Source organism: Hemiscyllium ocellatum, chromosome 25, assembly GCF_020745735.1.
Source record: "Hemiscyllium ocellatum isolate sHemOce1 chromosome 25, sHemOce1.pat.X.cur, whole genome shotgun sequence".
Taxonomy (NCBI): Eukaryota; Metazoa; Chordata; class Chondrichthyes; order Orectolobiformes; family Hemiscylliidae; genus Hemiscyllium; species Hemiscyllium ocellatum.
Window position 1 is genome coordinate 43500030 of NC_083425.1, and position 17517 is coordinate 43517546.

At 40.0% G+C, this 17517-nt stretch overlaps 1 protein-coding gene across 3 annotated transcripts in view; it reads right to left on the reverse strand.

Moving 5' to 3' along the window:
* Positions 1-17517, reverse strand: part of LOC132827851 (dynein axonemal heavy chain 9-like) — a 504454-nt gene that overhangs the window by 51376 nt on the left and 435561 nt on the right. For all 3 annotated transcript variants that reach the window (XM_060844602.1, XM_060844601.1, XM_060844600.1), the window contains 2 exons: positions 15519-15746; positions 13405-13596 (listed from right to left, as the gene is read on the reverse strand). In XM_060844602.1, the coding sequence (XP_060700585.1) occupies positions 13405-13596; positions 15519-15746 (420 nt within the window). The remainder of the gene's footprint in view (positions 1-13404; positions 13597-15518; positions 15747-17517) is intronic.

The following is a 17517-nucleotide window of genomic DNA, read 5'->3' on the forward strand; positions in this document are numbered from 1 at the left end:
GTGATAGATAAACATCTATGTTTTAATTAACAAAGTTTAAATTCAGCAAAACAGCAACAAATAACTTGCATTGATGTGCCATTCTTTCCAACTTTAGTAAATCCAAAACACACTTTGCAGGCAATGAACACCATTTCATGGGAAAACTAACCATTTGGATACAGAACTGACTCGAATGTCGATGACTGAGCATAGTGGTAAAGGGTTGTTTTTCAGACTGGAGGCCACAAGGATCCTTTTAGTCATTTATACAAATGTGAGTATAGGAGGTATAGTTAGTAAGTTTGCAGATGACACCGAAATTGGAATGTAGTGGGATAGCGAGGAAGGTTACTTCAGAGTACAACAGGATCTTGATCAGATGGGCCAATTGGCTGAGGAGTGGCAGATGGAGTTTAATTTACATAAATGTGAGGTGCTGCATTTGGAAAGGCAAATCAGAGCAGGAATTATACACTTAATGTTATGGTCCTGGGAAGTGTTCCTGAACAAAGGGACTTTGGAGTGCAGGTTCATAGCTCCTTGAAAGTAGAGTCACAGGTAGATAGGATAGTGAAGGAGGCGTTTGGTATACTTTCCTTTATTGGTCAGAGCATTGAGCATAGCAGTTGGGAGGTCATGTTGCGGACAGGACATTGGTTAGGCCACTTTTGGAATATTGTGAGCAATTCAGGTGTCCCTCCTGTTGGAAGGATGTTGTGAAACTTGAAAGGGTGCGAAAAGATTCTAAAGGATATTGTCAGAATTGGAGGATTTGAGCTAAAGGGAGAGGCTGGATAGGTTGGGGCTGTTTTCCTTGGAGTGTCAGAGGCTGAGGAGTGACCTTATACAGGTTTATAAAATCATGAGGGGCATGGATAGAGTAAATAGACAAGGTCTATTTATCCCCTAGGGTGGGGTGTCCAGAACTAGAGGGTATAGGTTTAGGGTGAGAGGGAAAAATTTAAAAGGGACCTAAGGGACAACTTTTTCATGTAGAGGGTGGTGTGGGTATGAAATGAGCTGCCAGAGAAAGTGATGGAGGCTGGTACGATTACAGCATTTTAAGGGTATCTGAATGGGTATATGAATAGGAAGGGTTTGGAGGGCTATGGGCATTGATGAGTTGGACTGAAGGGTCTGTTTTGGTGCTGTACATCTCTATGACTCTATTAATGGATTGCAGTTGCACTGTAGTGTAGGGGGGTGTATAAAACAGAATCCAATAAACAGGAATCTGGTCATAGCCAAATAATCTGTTTTTCATGTTAATTGAGGGATAATTAAAGACTAGGATATCAGTGAGAACAAGTCTGCTCTTTTTGAAATCCAACACTGAGGTGTTCACCAACCATCAAGAGAAGCCGACTTGAACTTTTCTTGAGCTGCCAGTTAGAAGCTAACCGTCTGGCCTTTAAAATCAGACAAGGATAGAGGGTATTATATCGAGTACATACAAGTCCCAACATGAACTTGCTCCTATTTAAATTTTACTCCAAATTAACTAGGACAGTAAACTTGTTAAGAATGTGAAAACACATCAGTGATTTAACTGTGAGGCAGCATTATGGCAATACCCCAGCCTCAGTCATTAAGGAAGGTGTGTTTATAATATGGCCAAACTGGATACCTGTCAACTTGTAAGTTCCGACAGCAGACAGTAAGAGTGATCAGCACGTGCTGTGAGCTTGGAAGAAATTACAGTTGTTACCATTACTATCCAGACTCTAGCTACAAGGCAAGGCTAGTTTTTCCACAGCTACTAGGGTTCCTTCTCAGGACTGGTTGATTAGTGGCCAGTGTGGATCAGATTGGTGCCAACAACACACGATCCGTGTGCCAACTGGGATGGATTTGTGACCTTCCACCTCACCCAACCTGTTCTGGCAATTGTGGCACTGTGTGTCGAACCTGCCTCTGGCAGAGAAACAAGAGGAAGAAGGTAAACAGCTTCTGTAGATTGCCACAGTTAGACGCCAGTAACAAATGTGCCCCTTCGGCACACAGCAAGTTAGTTTGTTGTATTAATTATGCATGCTGTCTACTTAGTTAAGTGGGTAAGTGGCCACCTGAGAAGCAAATGGCATTTGCCATGCTGCCTTGATTAAGAAACATTAGGGTAGTGCTTTTGAACATTATTTTGGAACACTTTCCCTTCACAGACATAGTGAAGTCTGTAATGATTAGTATTCTTGCTGCGCTAGGAGCACTGCAGTTGTATTTCTCATTGATGTGAGACGCTTCTGAAAATATAAAGCAGTCACCAGGTAATGAAGTTGGGGGAAATCGACCTGAAATGCACTATTAGTCTGACAGAGGCAAACATACAGATTTATCATAAGTCCACAATGATTAAGAGAGGCCAACGTTACATTTTACACTTATCAACAAGCTGAACTACCTTTGTTCCAAGCTAAAAAATACATTTTTAGAGCAGACATGCTACAAATTGTGATGGTGACAAAATAAAAAAGCATCTTCATATTTACTAGCAATACTTTGAGAGCTTTCTTTCAGAGTAGAGAAGTAAAACCTTGATTGATACTTCAGAAAATCATAAACATTACTTCAAAAGTGAATGTTTGAAAAAATTGTCCACTGCGACTGCTATTTGTCCTTTCCCTTTTGTTATGTGGTTTTATTTCTATATCCATGAATTTGGGCTGAAGACAGACTGGTCAAGGAGAAGACAAGTTCAGGTTTAGACTTCTTTATGATACTGCTTACTACGAATTCAGATTAGATATATAATACATGGCATTCAGGGATGTACTCTTGTTGCTACCTTAATGAAAGACTATTCATAAACTCTTTCACATAATGCAAGTCAAACTACTTCACAGATCTCTCACTTACACAGGACTAAACTTCAAGTTTCTTTGTAGGTCACCATGTGTTTCCCAGTAAGAAACAGTTCCTCGACATCATCCCAACGTTACTCTAGATTCCTAAAGCCCTTACACAATAATTTAGAATTCCGAAAGTGTGGAAGTAGGCTATTCAGCTCATTGAGTCCACAATAACCCTCTGAAGAACATCCCATCCAGATTCAACCCCCGGCCCTGTAACCCTACATATTCCATGGCTAATCCGCCTGACCTATGGACAATTTAGCAAGGCCCAGCCAACTAATCAGCACACCTTTGGACTGTGGAAGGAGTCCAACATGGGGAGAACATGCATACTGCACATAGACAATTGCCAAGAATGGATTTGAACCTGGGACCCTAGCACTGTGAGACAGCAGTGCTAATCACTGAACGACCATGCTCTTAAAGCACACCCTCTTAAAGTCAATGCCATTTGACTAAGATACAATTGCAAAGAGGATGGCTTCTGCAGTAATTTTCCCAAATTGTCGTTGCCACCCAACTGTAATGGGTAGAAATCCCTATTGGTGGGTTCAAGTATGAAGACTTAAGTGATCATGCAGTTTGTTATTGTAAACAATGACACTGCCAAGTTTTAAATAGATTAGAACCTTATAAAGGCACCCCTCTCCCCCAACCTTGTCATAACTATTTTCCTTTTCAAGCCTTTTAGTTGTTTTGCACCATAGAAGTGTGGTCACTTTACTCAACCTCACTGTAATCTCCTGAAGAAGGGTTATGCCTGAGACATTGACTCTCTTGCTCCTCGGATACTGCCTGGCCTGCTGTGCTTTTTCCAGCACCACATTCTATCGACGCTACTTTTGTCCATATAAGCGACAAGAATTGACCATTATTTGACCCAGTAAGGACTTCAGTTGAGGAAAGTCATGCTTAAGGACTTTGCATCCAGAACTTAATTTAGACAAAGCAGGGAATGCAGTCAGTTTCTGGCCTGCCACCATTCTAATCTATTATGCTCTTCTCTTGCTTCCAGGATTGTATGTGTATTAAATACTTGGACTTAGAGGTTATCTCTATCCCTTATACACAAGACTGATAAAGTACATGCTTACATCTATTTCCATTGTTATTTCCTCCTGGAACAGGTCACTGACCTGTCATCAGTAGCCATAGCTTGAGCATTGCCATTCCATATCAAGTAGAGCAGGCCAGCAGAATCTCCTGCTCCTACCACCGACAATAGATGCACTGCACAGACTTGCAGTTTGATAATTCAACCTCTTTGTCCATATTATGAATGTACCTTCCATATCCATTAAGCCTGGAATTTAATTTGGACCTGGACATTCTCGTTCAGCAGGAGGAACACTTACCTGCTCTGCTACAAAGCTTTCACACAACAAAAACACTGAACAGAAAAAAAACATGCAATTTTCTGATCTCCACCTCTTTCCGGTCCAAGATTGTGCGCTATGAATTCAATAGTTCAGACTGAATCTGTTGCCGTCGTTTATCAGAATAAATGATTAAGTCCTAAAGTGCCCAGGCCCACGAAGCCAACAATAGCCATCGCTGGAGAAGTTGAATATTTGCATTCATTTTTCCTTGCTCATTACTGCTGTTGTCAATCTTTTCTGTGCTAAAAAGAACAAGGTCCTACTCCTCATGGTTGTTCCTGATTACATTCATAGGATGCTTTCATGCCCACCCAGGCAGAAAAGCAATAAGAAGTCATTGTAGTCTCCTCCTAAAATATTCAGAATAATATTCAGGCAATAAAAATGAAGACTCTAGATTGGGACTTAGCTAATAAGAAAAGTCATTATATTCGGCAGCATCTTCATGCAGATTTTTTTTGTGAATTGCTGTCATAATTTGCAAAGCTGTATTTAAATTTATTAATATTCTTTACTCATGTGATGTCACACTCATTGGTGCTTATAACTTACTAATTTCTATTCAGCAGTGATGGATGTGTGAAATGTGTAAATTATTAATGATTAAAACTCACGCTTCACTTCTTAAAGAGGGCGGAGAGCTATTTGGAAGTTTAATTGCACAGTATAAATGGCTTAACTCATGCTGTCAAATTTCCCCAGTGTCCACACAAAGTTGTTTTGAAACCTATTATCAGCCAAGTTCACATGAATGCCTTCAATCCCTGGTTAGTGCCTCCAATAAAGTCAGAATAAAGAATATAATGGCAGGAATTAGATATGATTTTGCATTATTCCTAGCGCTTTATAGCTTTGGAAAAAATAATTTCAATTGCTTTTCATAGTCATTGTCTAACTTGTTGTTTTTCAGTGTGTTCAATTTTGATTAGGTTCCATTTTACAGTTTTCACCTCATTTTTCATTAGAGGTCTTTGTTTAAGAATAGAGAGCAGGAATAAACAGAGGGCTTTAAAAATCTACTCAACAAACGGTAAAATGGTAAACCATTAGCGCTACAAATATGTATGAAGCAAGAAAATTTGCATAGCCGAAAAGATCCCAGAACATGACTTCATGAGCATTGCTAAGGGATCAAAGCATGGGAATTATACATTATCATGTGGTTGTGCTTTTAGCACAAAATCCAGTGTTTGCAATGGGCCCTTAAAAGTATAAAGCTGCCAATCTCTATGCAGGAAATTCTGGAACTAACAACAATGGGCAGCATGGTGGTTTAGTGGTTAGCACTGCTGCCTCACAGTGCCAGGGACCTGGGTTCAATTCTCGCCTGTCTGTGTGGAGTTTGCATAATCTCCCCGTGTCTGCGTGGGGTTCCTCTGGGTGCTCTGGTTTCCTCCCACAGTCACAAAGATGTGCAGGTTAGGTGAATTGACCATGCTAAATTGCCCGTAGTGTTAGGCGCATTAATCAGGGGTAAATATAGGGGAATGGGTCTGGGTGGGTTGCTCTTCGGAGGGTCGGTGTGGACTTGTTGGTTCAAAGGGCCTGTTTCCACACTGTAGCAAATCTAATCAAACTGTAAAATGGTGGACCATTAGTGCTACAAATATGTACGAAGCAAGAAAGTTTATTTTTAAAAGTAAAAAGCTGCCAATCTCTATGCAGGAAATTCTGGAACTAACAATTCATGGGTGATCGGAATGGGCAGGATTGGTGTCGGATGGGGTTGGGAAAGAGAAAAAAGGTGGGCAAATTTTTCAAATGGTGTAGAATTGAAGGGAAATGTTGACAAAGGATTAAATTGAATTGTATTCTGAGTTTCTAGTTCTTCCATTTCCAAGACTGTGTTATGAAACTTTAATAGTCCAGATCGAGAGTTGCTACCATTTTAATCAGAATGAATTAATGGTGTTATTTTTCAGTCTCAATCAATCACTTTTAAAAGTTCCGGTTACCTGTGAAAAGAATGAAGCCACAAGATTCCATGATTTCAAAACAGAAGAACATTTATTATAACTGACACAAACACAGAAAATACTGAGTACAATCTTAGCTAACCACTGATCTCATGAAAACCCAAATCACAACTAAAACATGAATTATCAGAGAAATTGTGGTCCATTCTAAACCATAAACCACACATTCAATGGCATGTCTAATTAAGGTCAATTTCATGGATTGGTTCATCAACCTATATCGTATAGAGATCATCAAGATCAATCAAAATGCCCTTCAACGTCAGTCCTCCTTGCAAAGTATTTAAACTCCTCTCCTTCTTGACCCCAGCCAACAGCAGTACATAAATAATCACAGAAATGGTCTTCACCAAAATGGCACAGTCTGCAGAGCCTTCTCTATTCAGTCTGTATGGCACATATCCCCCAATAATATCTACAAGTAACAGAAAGAGTTGGAGTAAATTATTTCAGTTTCTGGATCCGATGTCTGCCTTTCTGAGCTCACCTATACTGCAAGACTGGACTCATCAACCGAGATCAAGATTGGATGATTGAGCTTTTCCATCTGGCCGCTAGCAGTTTCAGTCTGCCCAGTGGTTTTAGTTTCCAATCTCAGTTTCAGTTTTTAGCTTCTTTATTAACTGAATCAGATTCTCTTCTCTGTTTCCTTTTGCAATTTCAGTGCAGATTCCATCCCAGTGGTTTGTCAATTCCTGAAGGACCCAGGCTCGTGAAACCATTTCAAACACTGCTAGAAAGGTTGGATACTTGATTTCATGTTTGCTCGTGGTAGTCAATCTTTCCTACGCTAAATAAAATCTCAGGGACTCCTTCCTCATGGTTGTTCCTAATTATATTCATATAATGCTCTGGGAAGTTTGAATACTAGGGCATTTAGGAGTGGTTCGAAAGTGAGATATAGAGAGTTTGGATATAAATTTAATATGATTGGAAGCCTTCTGAAAGCTGGGACCTGAAAATAATAGGGTACGATGATTAACATGTTATTGGAACTGCCTTGACCCTTAAAGTGCATTTAAAAGAGGAATAATGTTCAGTGTTTAAGTGCACATCAAATCTGTACAATACTTGCTTGTTCAGGCAATGATATCAAGGGAAATGCAGAAAAAACGTGGAAATGGCTCTTGCAATCAATAATGATTGAGTAGGAAGGTGGAAAGACTCAAGAGGCTATTATGCCTATTACTGTTTGTATGCACCATTGCAAAAAGATATAAGGCTGTGGAAAGATGGTGAAATAGAGCAATCAGCATGTATCCAAGAGCTTTGAGAACAGAATGCAGCCCTCAATTGATTCCTTCTCGGCACATCAAAAACAACATGAGGTGAGAATGTAATTTAAATACCTAAATATTGAATGGAAAAGACAAGATACAAACTATTAAACTTTTAAACTGACTCTTGAGCCCAAAACAAGAAGGGACAATGACATCAAGTGAAAAGAACAAGTTTAACACTAAACTTAGTCAACATATCTTTTGGATAAAATGAGATGCAGGAAGTAGATGATGATGATTGGAATAACACAAGACAGTTGAAATGGGTGAATGTTTGAGGCAAGAAGCTATGGGAATTGACCAAAGAAGGATATCTATCTGGCAGTGATCTTTTCTCTTGATTAGGAGGTTGAGAACTCAAATCCCAAAGCAATGTGAGATTTCGCCAAATATAGAATGTCACCTCAGTGTAGCAAGTGCAGGAAGCAGCATTATTTAACGAAAACATGAAACTAAGGATCCATTTCCAGCTTTGAAAGACTGGGTGTGATTCTGAGTAGCCAGCATGGCTTTGAGAATGGAAGATCACGCCTCTCAAACTTGTTAGAGTTGTTTGATGAAGTAACCAGGAAAGTTGATGAGGACAAGGCAATAGATGTAGTCTATATGGACTTCAGTAAGGACTTTGATAAGATTTCAAATGGTAGGCTGCCCTGGAATGTTAGAGCACATGGAATCCGGGGGGAGCTGGCAAATTGGATACAGAATTCGCTTGATGGTAGGAAGTAGAGGGTAATAGTGGAAGGATGCTTGTCGGACTGGAAGCCTGTGACTAATGGAGTGCCTCAGGGGTTGGTGCTGGGCCCATTGCTGTTTGTTATCTATATCAATAATTTGGATGAGAAAGTACAAGGCATGACAAGTACATTTGCTGATGACACTAAAATAGGCGGTAACATGGGCAGTGAGAAAGGCTATCAGAAATTGCTGCAGGACCTGATCAGCTGGGGAAGTGGGCTGAGAAATGGCAAATAGAATTTAATATAGATAAATGTGAGGTCTTGCATTTTGGAAAGTCAAATCAAGGTAGGAGCTTCATGGTGAATGGTAGGGCCTTAAGGAGTGTAATGGAACAAAAGGATCTTGGAGTTCAGGTTCACAGTTCTCTGAAAGTGGAGTCCCAGGTAGACAGGGCAGTGAAGGAGGCTTTTGGCACACTGGCCTTCATCAGTCAGGGCACTGAGTATAGAATTTGAGAAGTTAGGTTGCAGTTATACAGGATGTTTGTGAGGCCGCACCTGGAGTATTGTGCTCAGTTTTGGTCACGTTATTATAGGAAGGATGTTATTAAACTGGAAAGTGTGCAGAAGAAATTTTCATGGATGTTGCTAGGACTCAACTGTCTGAGTTAAAGGGAGAGGTTGGACAAGCTCGGTCTTTTTTTCTTTAGAGCGGAGGAAACTGAGGAAGGGCCTTATAGAGGTGTATAACATCATGAGAGGTATGGATAGGGTGAATGCACTCAGTCTTTTTCCCAGGGTTGGGGCATCGAGGACTAGAGGGCATCAGTTTAAGGTTAGAGGGGAAAGAATAAAAGGGAACCTGAGGGGCAGCTTTTTTACACAGAGGGTGGTACACATATAGAATGAGCTGCCAGCAGATTTGGTTGAGGCAGGTACATTGAAAGGCATTTGGACAAATACATGGATAGGAAAGGATAAGAAGTGGACAAAGTGCAGGGGTTAGCATGGACAAGTTTGGGCCAAAGGGCCTGTCTCCATGCTGTAGAACTCTATGACTGTATCGATTGATTGTAAAATGAATTCCACAGTTCTGATTACAAAGGAATAGACAGTTAGGTCCAGAATCATGACTGGTTGCTGCCTGGCCCTCTGCCTGCTCTTGGATCTCGATAAAGTTTCATTGAAATATGTGGTCAAAGACAGAAATGTTAATGATGATCCCATTGTACAGTGGCTATACATGCCATAATCCCTCCACACACCACAAACCAGCAGTGAGACTGATTCAAGTCACTCATGCACATTCCTTCCTTTGCAGGCAGTGCACCTCCTGTGTGGTGTCTATGAACTTGTAAGAATCATGTGCGCATAAAACACACTGTTGAATCACTGCATCCTCAGCAGAGGGGCCATATTTGTATGAGGCTAGGACCACTCAAAGCTAGCTTGCATTACTCAAAAGATAAGGTGAAGTTCTGGCTGGAGTTGGTACTGAAACTATTTGTGGAAGTCAGTCAGATGGGCAGGAGTGAATTATGGTGCAATAGGGGAGACAGCAGCTGATAAAGTTCCTCATATTGCACAGATACAGTGAAGGAGCTAGAGAGAAGGGTAGATATATTGGGCCTTTGAAATACACTTTGTGAAGGCAGTGGGACGAGCCTAATACAGAGAACAATGCCATGAGCCAAGTTCCAATACCACATACCGCATAAAGGAATACATTATAAAAAATGAAATGTTGCTGAATTTGGCTTGAGTCTCACACTGGGAGATCCACCCAGAGAGAGGGAGAGAGTTCTAAACAGTTAGTACAGAAATATAATTTCTGTAATTTCAGGGTTACGATGTCAGCAATGACATTTTCTGAAACTCAAAAGAAATTACTGCCGGATATCCATCATTCTCCAGATAATTGACTCAATATGTGTTCCAACAGCAGTTTGTGACGTTCAGTGGTACACAGGAAATTATTCTAAAACTGTGATAATTACAAATTCCACCCCCAGTCCTGAAGAAGGGTTACACCTGAAGTTTCAACTTTGTTACATCCTGATGCTGCCTGGCTTGCTGCGTTCTTCCAGCCTCCTGCCTATCTACGTTGACTTGGTTCAAGCCAGCACAGGATGCATTCACTTGTGCGGTTTATGTTAATATGCTTTCCACATCAGCAGATTGTTTCTACTCTCAAGGTTCCTGACACCCATTCCCTGTGAATTTCTACTGAGCCAACACAACAAAGATATCTTGCAGTGATGTTAGTAGCATATTAAAAGACCAAAGTACAAGCAGCTGCAACCTTGTTACTGGGACTTTTTTCAGATGACTCATCCTTGTTTCAATATTATCAAAACAGAAAGAAGCAGCTGTTGGAAGTGTAAAAGCAGCATACCTTGCAGATACATACACAGGAGATACATTTCTACAAATTATAAAGGATTATCTTCTCTGAGAAACAATTAATCTTCAGACTAATGGCATCAACAACATTTTAAACAGTAATAGCTAAACTACATTGAGTAGCTTAGTAATAAAAACATTAGGCTAGTGATTATGTTATTCGGATAGTACTTCAGAAGAGGCAAAATCACACATTACCATTGCATGTTGAGAGTTTCAACACTTTTTAAATTAAAAAACAAAATAAACTACGAACTGTAAGACTGACCATGAAGCTATGTGATGATTGTAAAAACAAAATTAGCTTGCTGTTGTCCCTTAAAGAGAGAAACCTGTCATCTTTACTCAATCTGACACCTATGTAATTTAAGTGTCATTCAAAGTGGCCTCAAAAGACATTGGTTGCATCAAGGTCCATTGCGTCTCTCAGGACAACTAAAACTGAGCAATAAATACCAATCAATCCGGTGACATCCGCACCCTGGGAAGAATTGTTACTTTAATCTGACTAAGTGCACTGACCTAAGGCAGTAGAAGAAGCCTGCTCCAGTTGACCTTGGCATATGAGTGTGCAATGTTGAGATTGTGTTGCTGGAAAAGCAGTTCAGGAAGGGGTCCGGCCTGAAACATCGATTTTCCTGTTCCTCTGATGCTGCCTGATCTGCTGTGCTTTTCCAGCAACACACTGCACACCTCACTGTCCCCTAAATGAGTGTGCAATGCCAATCAGGACCACCATGTGGCTGGATAAATCCTGCCACTATTCACTTTTCTGCCTGGGTCGACTGGGCCTATTTGGACTCAGTTGGATGAGGAAACTATTCAGGAAGCTCATGAGAAGCAGTGCTTGTCTTAAGCAAAATGCATTTCTTTGCATAATAGCAATCACATACAAGTTACATGAGTAGATAGACCTTGTTACTAAGAATATGAAGAGCTCTGAATGTTCCACCTGTTTTCCACAAGATCCTAAGCTGTTCTGCCCCTTCCCATCCAAAGTCCTTATGGCATCGTCAGACTGGGTGGAGCTTAATAGGAGTCCTCCGCATTAACCCTTTCAGAGCTATCACTTTATACAAGATACCTTAGGATCCTTGTACTAGCAAGAGTAAGAGCTGTCAGGATTCTTGCTTATTGAAGATGAGTGTACATTGTGTGGGAATCAGATCAGATTCTGCAACATACCATTCACACTGTTGTCACTGTTACAATACCTGCTTAGGCAAGCCGAAGAAATATTTATAGAAATTTAAAGGCAGAACCTTCCCCAAAATAAAAAAATCACTAGATCGAAATACCCCTCAACCATGGACATAATCTCAAACTGTAAAACACGTATAAGCCAAACCTCAACACAACATATAGAGGTGCGCTATCCAGATAAGAGAAAGCTAATTGTAATGTTGACAAAAGTTTGAGGTGAACTCTGATTCATTGAAAAGCTGGAAGGAACATTTATCACAGATGACGTTGCAGGGTAATTGCTAATGCCTAATGCAATTAGAGGCTTGGAAGAGCCTTAATCAAACTATAGGATAGAAAGAGCATTCATACATCACTCAATGAGCTTGTCAGATGAAGAATGGTTGAGGACTTTGGGTCTGTACTCAGTCAAGTTTAGAAGGATGAGAAGGAACCTTATTGAAACTTACAGAATACCGAGAAGCCTCAATAGAGTGAACGTGAGGAAGATGTTGCCAGCATTAGAAGAGGTTAGGAACCGAGGGCACAGCCACAGAGGAAAGGGACGATCCTTTAGATGAGGAGAAATTTCTTCAGCCAGAGGTTGGTGAGTCTGTGGAATTCATTGCCAAGGGAGGCTGTTGAGGTGAGTGCATCAAATGTTTTTAAGACAGAAATAGATAAGTTCTTGATTGGTAATGGGATTAAAGGTAATAGGGAAAAGGCAGAAGAATCAGTTTGATTCTTCAATCAGCCATGATTGAATGGTAGAGCAGACTTGATGGCCAGCTGGCTTAATTATGCTCCTCTATCTTATAGTCTTATGGTATAATCCTGAAACCAGGGATAACCCATAATAGGCTATGGATTGTCTTCTTTTCTGTGGTGAAACAACATTATGTCCATGTAGTCTTGTGTAGATTAAGGATTAAACAAAGGATTAGAGGAGATGTTAAACACCAGATGGATCAGCAAGGTGATAGCAAGAGATGTATTTGTGAAATGAATTATCATAAAAAGAGCATAATATGAGAATGTGTTTACTGTGATCAGGAGGAGGAATTCGGAGTCTAGTCACCTCTGAATCCAGGTCCAAATTCAAAACCAGCAACCACCAGCTGCAGAGGCAATTCTAAGTTTTAATCAAATCATAGAGCAGTATGTATTGGCGGAGTTCTTAAATTGCATTCAAATCGCAGAGGGGTCTGAACTATGGTAATTTGTGTTAGTTTCAGTTAACCTTTTCTAGAATTTCACAGAAATCCCCAATACAGTTACAGGAGGATTCATCTTGGAAAGGGATTTTCATTCTTGAAATCAAAGAACTATTGTGAGGGGTTAGGGGGAGGGAATAAAATCCATATTAAGTGTAGCCTACAGCAACTGTCAAAGTCTGTGGCTAAAATAGACCAAGAGAAAATCAATAAAGAAAAAGAACATATGGCTGAGAGTTGCTCTGGTGTGTATCTGTCTAAAATGAAAGAACTCTGGCATTTATGTAGTGTCTTTTAAGACCACACAATATCACAACTACTTTACAATCGACAATGTACTTCTCCAGTATAACCACTAATGTATGAAATGCAGCAACCAATTTCAATCCAAGTATGACAGGACAACAGTGTGTTTGCACAACATACCATTTCCATGCAGTCACAGCATTCACACCTTACCTTTGCATTTGCCTCCAGGTAGTTGTACAGTACATTGACCGAAATGGTGAGGTCACCTGTGTTGAATGGGTAAGAACGATTCCAACCCTGAGGCCCAAATTTGCGTCTCTCTGCCACAACTGCATGGAAGTAGCAAAGAGCGAAGAGAATGCTCTTGAACTCATTCTCACGAGCACACATCTCCAGTGTGTCCTGGGAGATAAAGAACACAAATACCTATTCACTGGACATGGAATACTTGCTAGAAATTTAATGTTTTGCATTTTTTTTCCTACTTCACAAATGATAGAATTGGCTTTAACAGATATGTTGTCATACTTTAAACTAATGCAGTCAAGTACAAGTGGTACCTCCTCAGAAAGACACAAATTATTTTGCATACGTATTTTTCAAATAGCTTTACAGTAATACAGAATTAATTATTTTGTAATGCGATCTGGGAAAGAATTATCTTACACTTTTCTGAGTCAGTTACAGATAACAAGCCTTCCTTAATTTGGGATAATAACCCCAATATTAAATTTCAGATGACTCAAACACCATGTTCTTAAACTCTGAGATTTTTTTTCATTCCAGGATTGAAGTGGAGGGACCTGCTGCCTGATTAACAAGTCACAAATATTAAGAAACGAAAATGCAATACTTCTGCTTTGATTTTTTTTTAAAAAAAGATTATAGTTATGCTACTTTCTTCCTGGTGTTGGCATGGATTTAAAGGAGAAAACATATATATATATATAAGCTTATCAGTGGAGGCTTGACTGAAATGCATAAAATGGCATCTCGTTTATAGCATTCAGTATGAACCCAGCAGCTCTCAAAAATAAGGAAACACAGATCTACCTTTTGGCAACTTTTCCCAACCAAAATAAACATGAAAATAATAGAGATCTCAACTTACAAAGCAGTTGGATTGAATGTATTTCCCAGTAAATAAAGTGTTAAGCAAATACATATGATCACCTGTGTATCCTGACTTAACATAGGGATCCTCTTGCCATCAGGCAGAGATTAAAAACGCAGTGAGGTTATTTTCCTGCTCATGTGTAGTGGCTCACGAGGATAAATGTGTATATGTGCACAGGATAAGATTTGGTTCTAAGATTTTATACAGTATCAGTACTCAATATTGACATCCTTGAAACAGAGCAATGGGACACCGGAGGGTACATGCTTCTGTGAAACCATGGCCCACCACAAGTCAGTATTATTAGGAGAGTAGTTGAGAGAACTGGAAGGTCAACCATTAAGTAAGGATGAGCTAAACTCAGAAAGAGCAGTAAAACATGGAGAATGGAGACTTTGACCTCAAACTTTGTGTCTTCAATGCTGCAGAAAGTTATCATTGTTCATTACGGCACAAAAAAACTGCAATTTTCTCAATGGAAATGGTGGCACGGTGGCTCAGTGGTTAGCACTGCTGCCTCATAGCACCAGGGACCTGGGTTCAATTCCAGCCTCGGGTGACTGTCTGTATGGAATTTGCACATTCTCCCCATGTCTGCATGGGTTTCCTCCGGGTGCTCCGGTTTCCTCCCACAATTCAAAAATGTGCAGGTCAGGTGAATTGGCTGTGCTAAATTGCCCACTGTGTTCAGGGATGTGTAAAATAGGTGCATCCATCAGGGGGAAATGTAGAGTAATAGGGTAGGGTCTGGGTGGGTTACTCTTCAGAGGGTTGGTGTGGACCTGTTGGGCTGAAGGGCCTGTTTCCACAACGTAGGACTTCTTCTTCCATTCTATAAAGCAATAAAAGTCATAACATGTGAAATTGACAGATTCTCAAATATAGAAACATGCATTGCCACACTGCCAGTCACATTTGGCGTTGTCACATTCTTTAATTGAACTGATACAGTGGAATGTGATTGCACTAATTTAACATTTTAATACTGTGGAATATGTTTGCAGCTGCAAATCATATTGACATGCTTAGATGAGTTCTCTGAAGTGTGTCTTGATGAGATGTAATACTATTGCGATTTCTGGGGCAAATAAAATAGATAATAGAGTTCAATAAAATGTTTTTATTCTGGAATCTCAAATTAAGCGGAAAGAAATCACTTTTGCAATCAAGCAAGAAAAAGATTCACAGTATGTAAACTAGTAAATACCTGACTGAAGTTATCCAAGGCCTTGTGCAAGTTAGCATGCATCCCTGTTGGTGGTTCATTAGTGATCTTGATGGAGTTCTCCAGGATCCCCTGAGGGATGATGTGGCCCTCAGGTGAGGGAGCCGGCTCTGCACTGATGAAGACACGGAAATTCTCATGGCTGCCCTCGCTATGCTGCTCCATTTTCTTCTCCAGAATACTGAGCCACTTCGCCACCAGATGGATGTTCTGAACAGGAACAAGTTGAGTCAGCTGATGGGAATTTTAAGCTAACATTTGCACAGCTAATGAAAATAAGGCAGCTATGCTGATGTTGGCTCAGTTTTCCCTGGTATTCTGTTAACAGGTACAGTTTACACTTGGTTCATTTGGACACTAGAGAAAAGGACTGATTTCAAACTGCCCAGCTAATTACTCACTTGAACAATGCTGCTGTACAAATAGGATGTAGCTAAAAACAAACATTTTAGGGTACATCTTGCTGAGCCTTTCTTATATGTTTTCCTCCTCATCTCTCTTGTCCTTTGCTGTGTTGCTCTTGAACCTTCACCTTGGCCTGTGCTAACTAACTGTTAGTCACAAATGAACAAATTTTCAACATCTGATCTTAACTGCATACCAGAGCCACCAACATTGAGCGAACGCTTCAGAACACACTTTAAGTCACAGTTCATTTAGTTACAAGTTTGCCTTTACGAAAAAGCAAATCTATCTTAGAGCTCCAAACTGCATTATTACTTGTGCTGGAGGTGATAACCAAGTTTCATTAAAATATTATTTTCTCTAAACTATTTCTCCGTTCTTTATTTCACTTAATAGTGCATCCGACCATTTGATCAGAGTGTAGTTTACTTGTGAGGGAACCAGAGATAGGAGAACATTATTGACAGGGTATCGACAGCAACATGAAGTAATACCACACATTCCCCATCCCATAAAGATATACACCACAGGAGAACTCTCAAAGGTTCCTGGTCTCAATCTTTATATGTAGGAGAAGGTCACTGTTAAGGTACACAGCACCAGATTAAAGCCATTTAGTGAAGCAGACACAGAACTTTTCCTTGTTAGTGAGTTTATTTACAAGATACAACTTTATTAATGTCCGCCTCCTAATTACTATCTCTCTCCACTCCCAGTGGTATGTTTCTATACCCACTTGAACAACCCGGTAGTCATATAAACAAAGACTCAGTCGTTTAAAGCAATAATGTAAAAAATAAATTAAAGAAAATATAGCTCCATTAAAACATTTTGCTCAAGAAGATATCTACTACGTATAGCACGATGTTCTCAATTTGATTCTCCTAAGCAGGTCCCATTAGCAAAATCTTGTTTACTGCAATACTACCATCCCAGGAAAGACACAAGTCTGAAGTATTGCCATTGGTTGAAGGGCCTGTCATATGTGCCAGCGGATGATTCCAATATAGAATACAAGACGTTAACTCTAATACTCGGTACCATGTCTACTTACTTGACCAGACACTGGGAACGATCTGCAGGAAACTACTCATGAATGTGTTGCCACATTTCTGATATTTACTAATTAGGGTGCAAGGATATGATTTTCAAATGAGATATATGCTGGGTAATGAGATGATCATGTCTGACATACTGAACACATTACCCAACCCACCCAGAGACCATGATATTTCTCTTTATCTACACGCTGACACTCCAGACTACAAAGTTGAAGATTTTCTAAAGGTTGATCTGTTTTGTTTCAGCCAGAAACTGTATGAGTAGTTGCAATCTATGTAAGTTGCAAAAGATTATTATCCAAGGATGGCCTGATAGTATGAAAGAAGTACCTGAGAAAACTTGTTCATTTTGGCCTAACACAAACAAACTTGGCATATCACAAAAAGTAATTTTCAAGGGAAAACAAATCCTAATACTAAAAGCATTACACTAAGATGTCATGTCTATGTTACACCAAGGACACATGGGCATTGAATGCCCAAGACAATTGTCAACACATGCCTAGATAAAATTA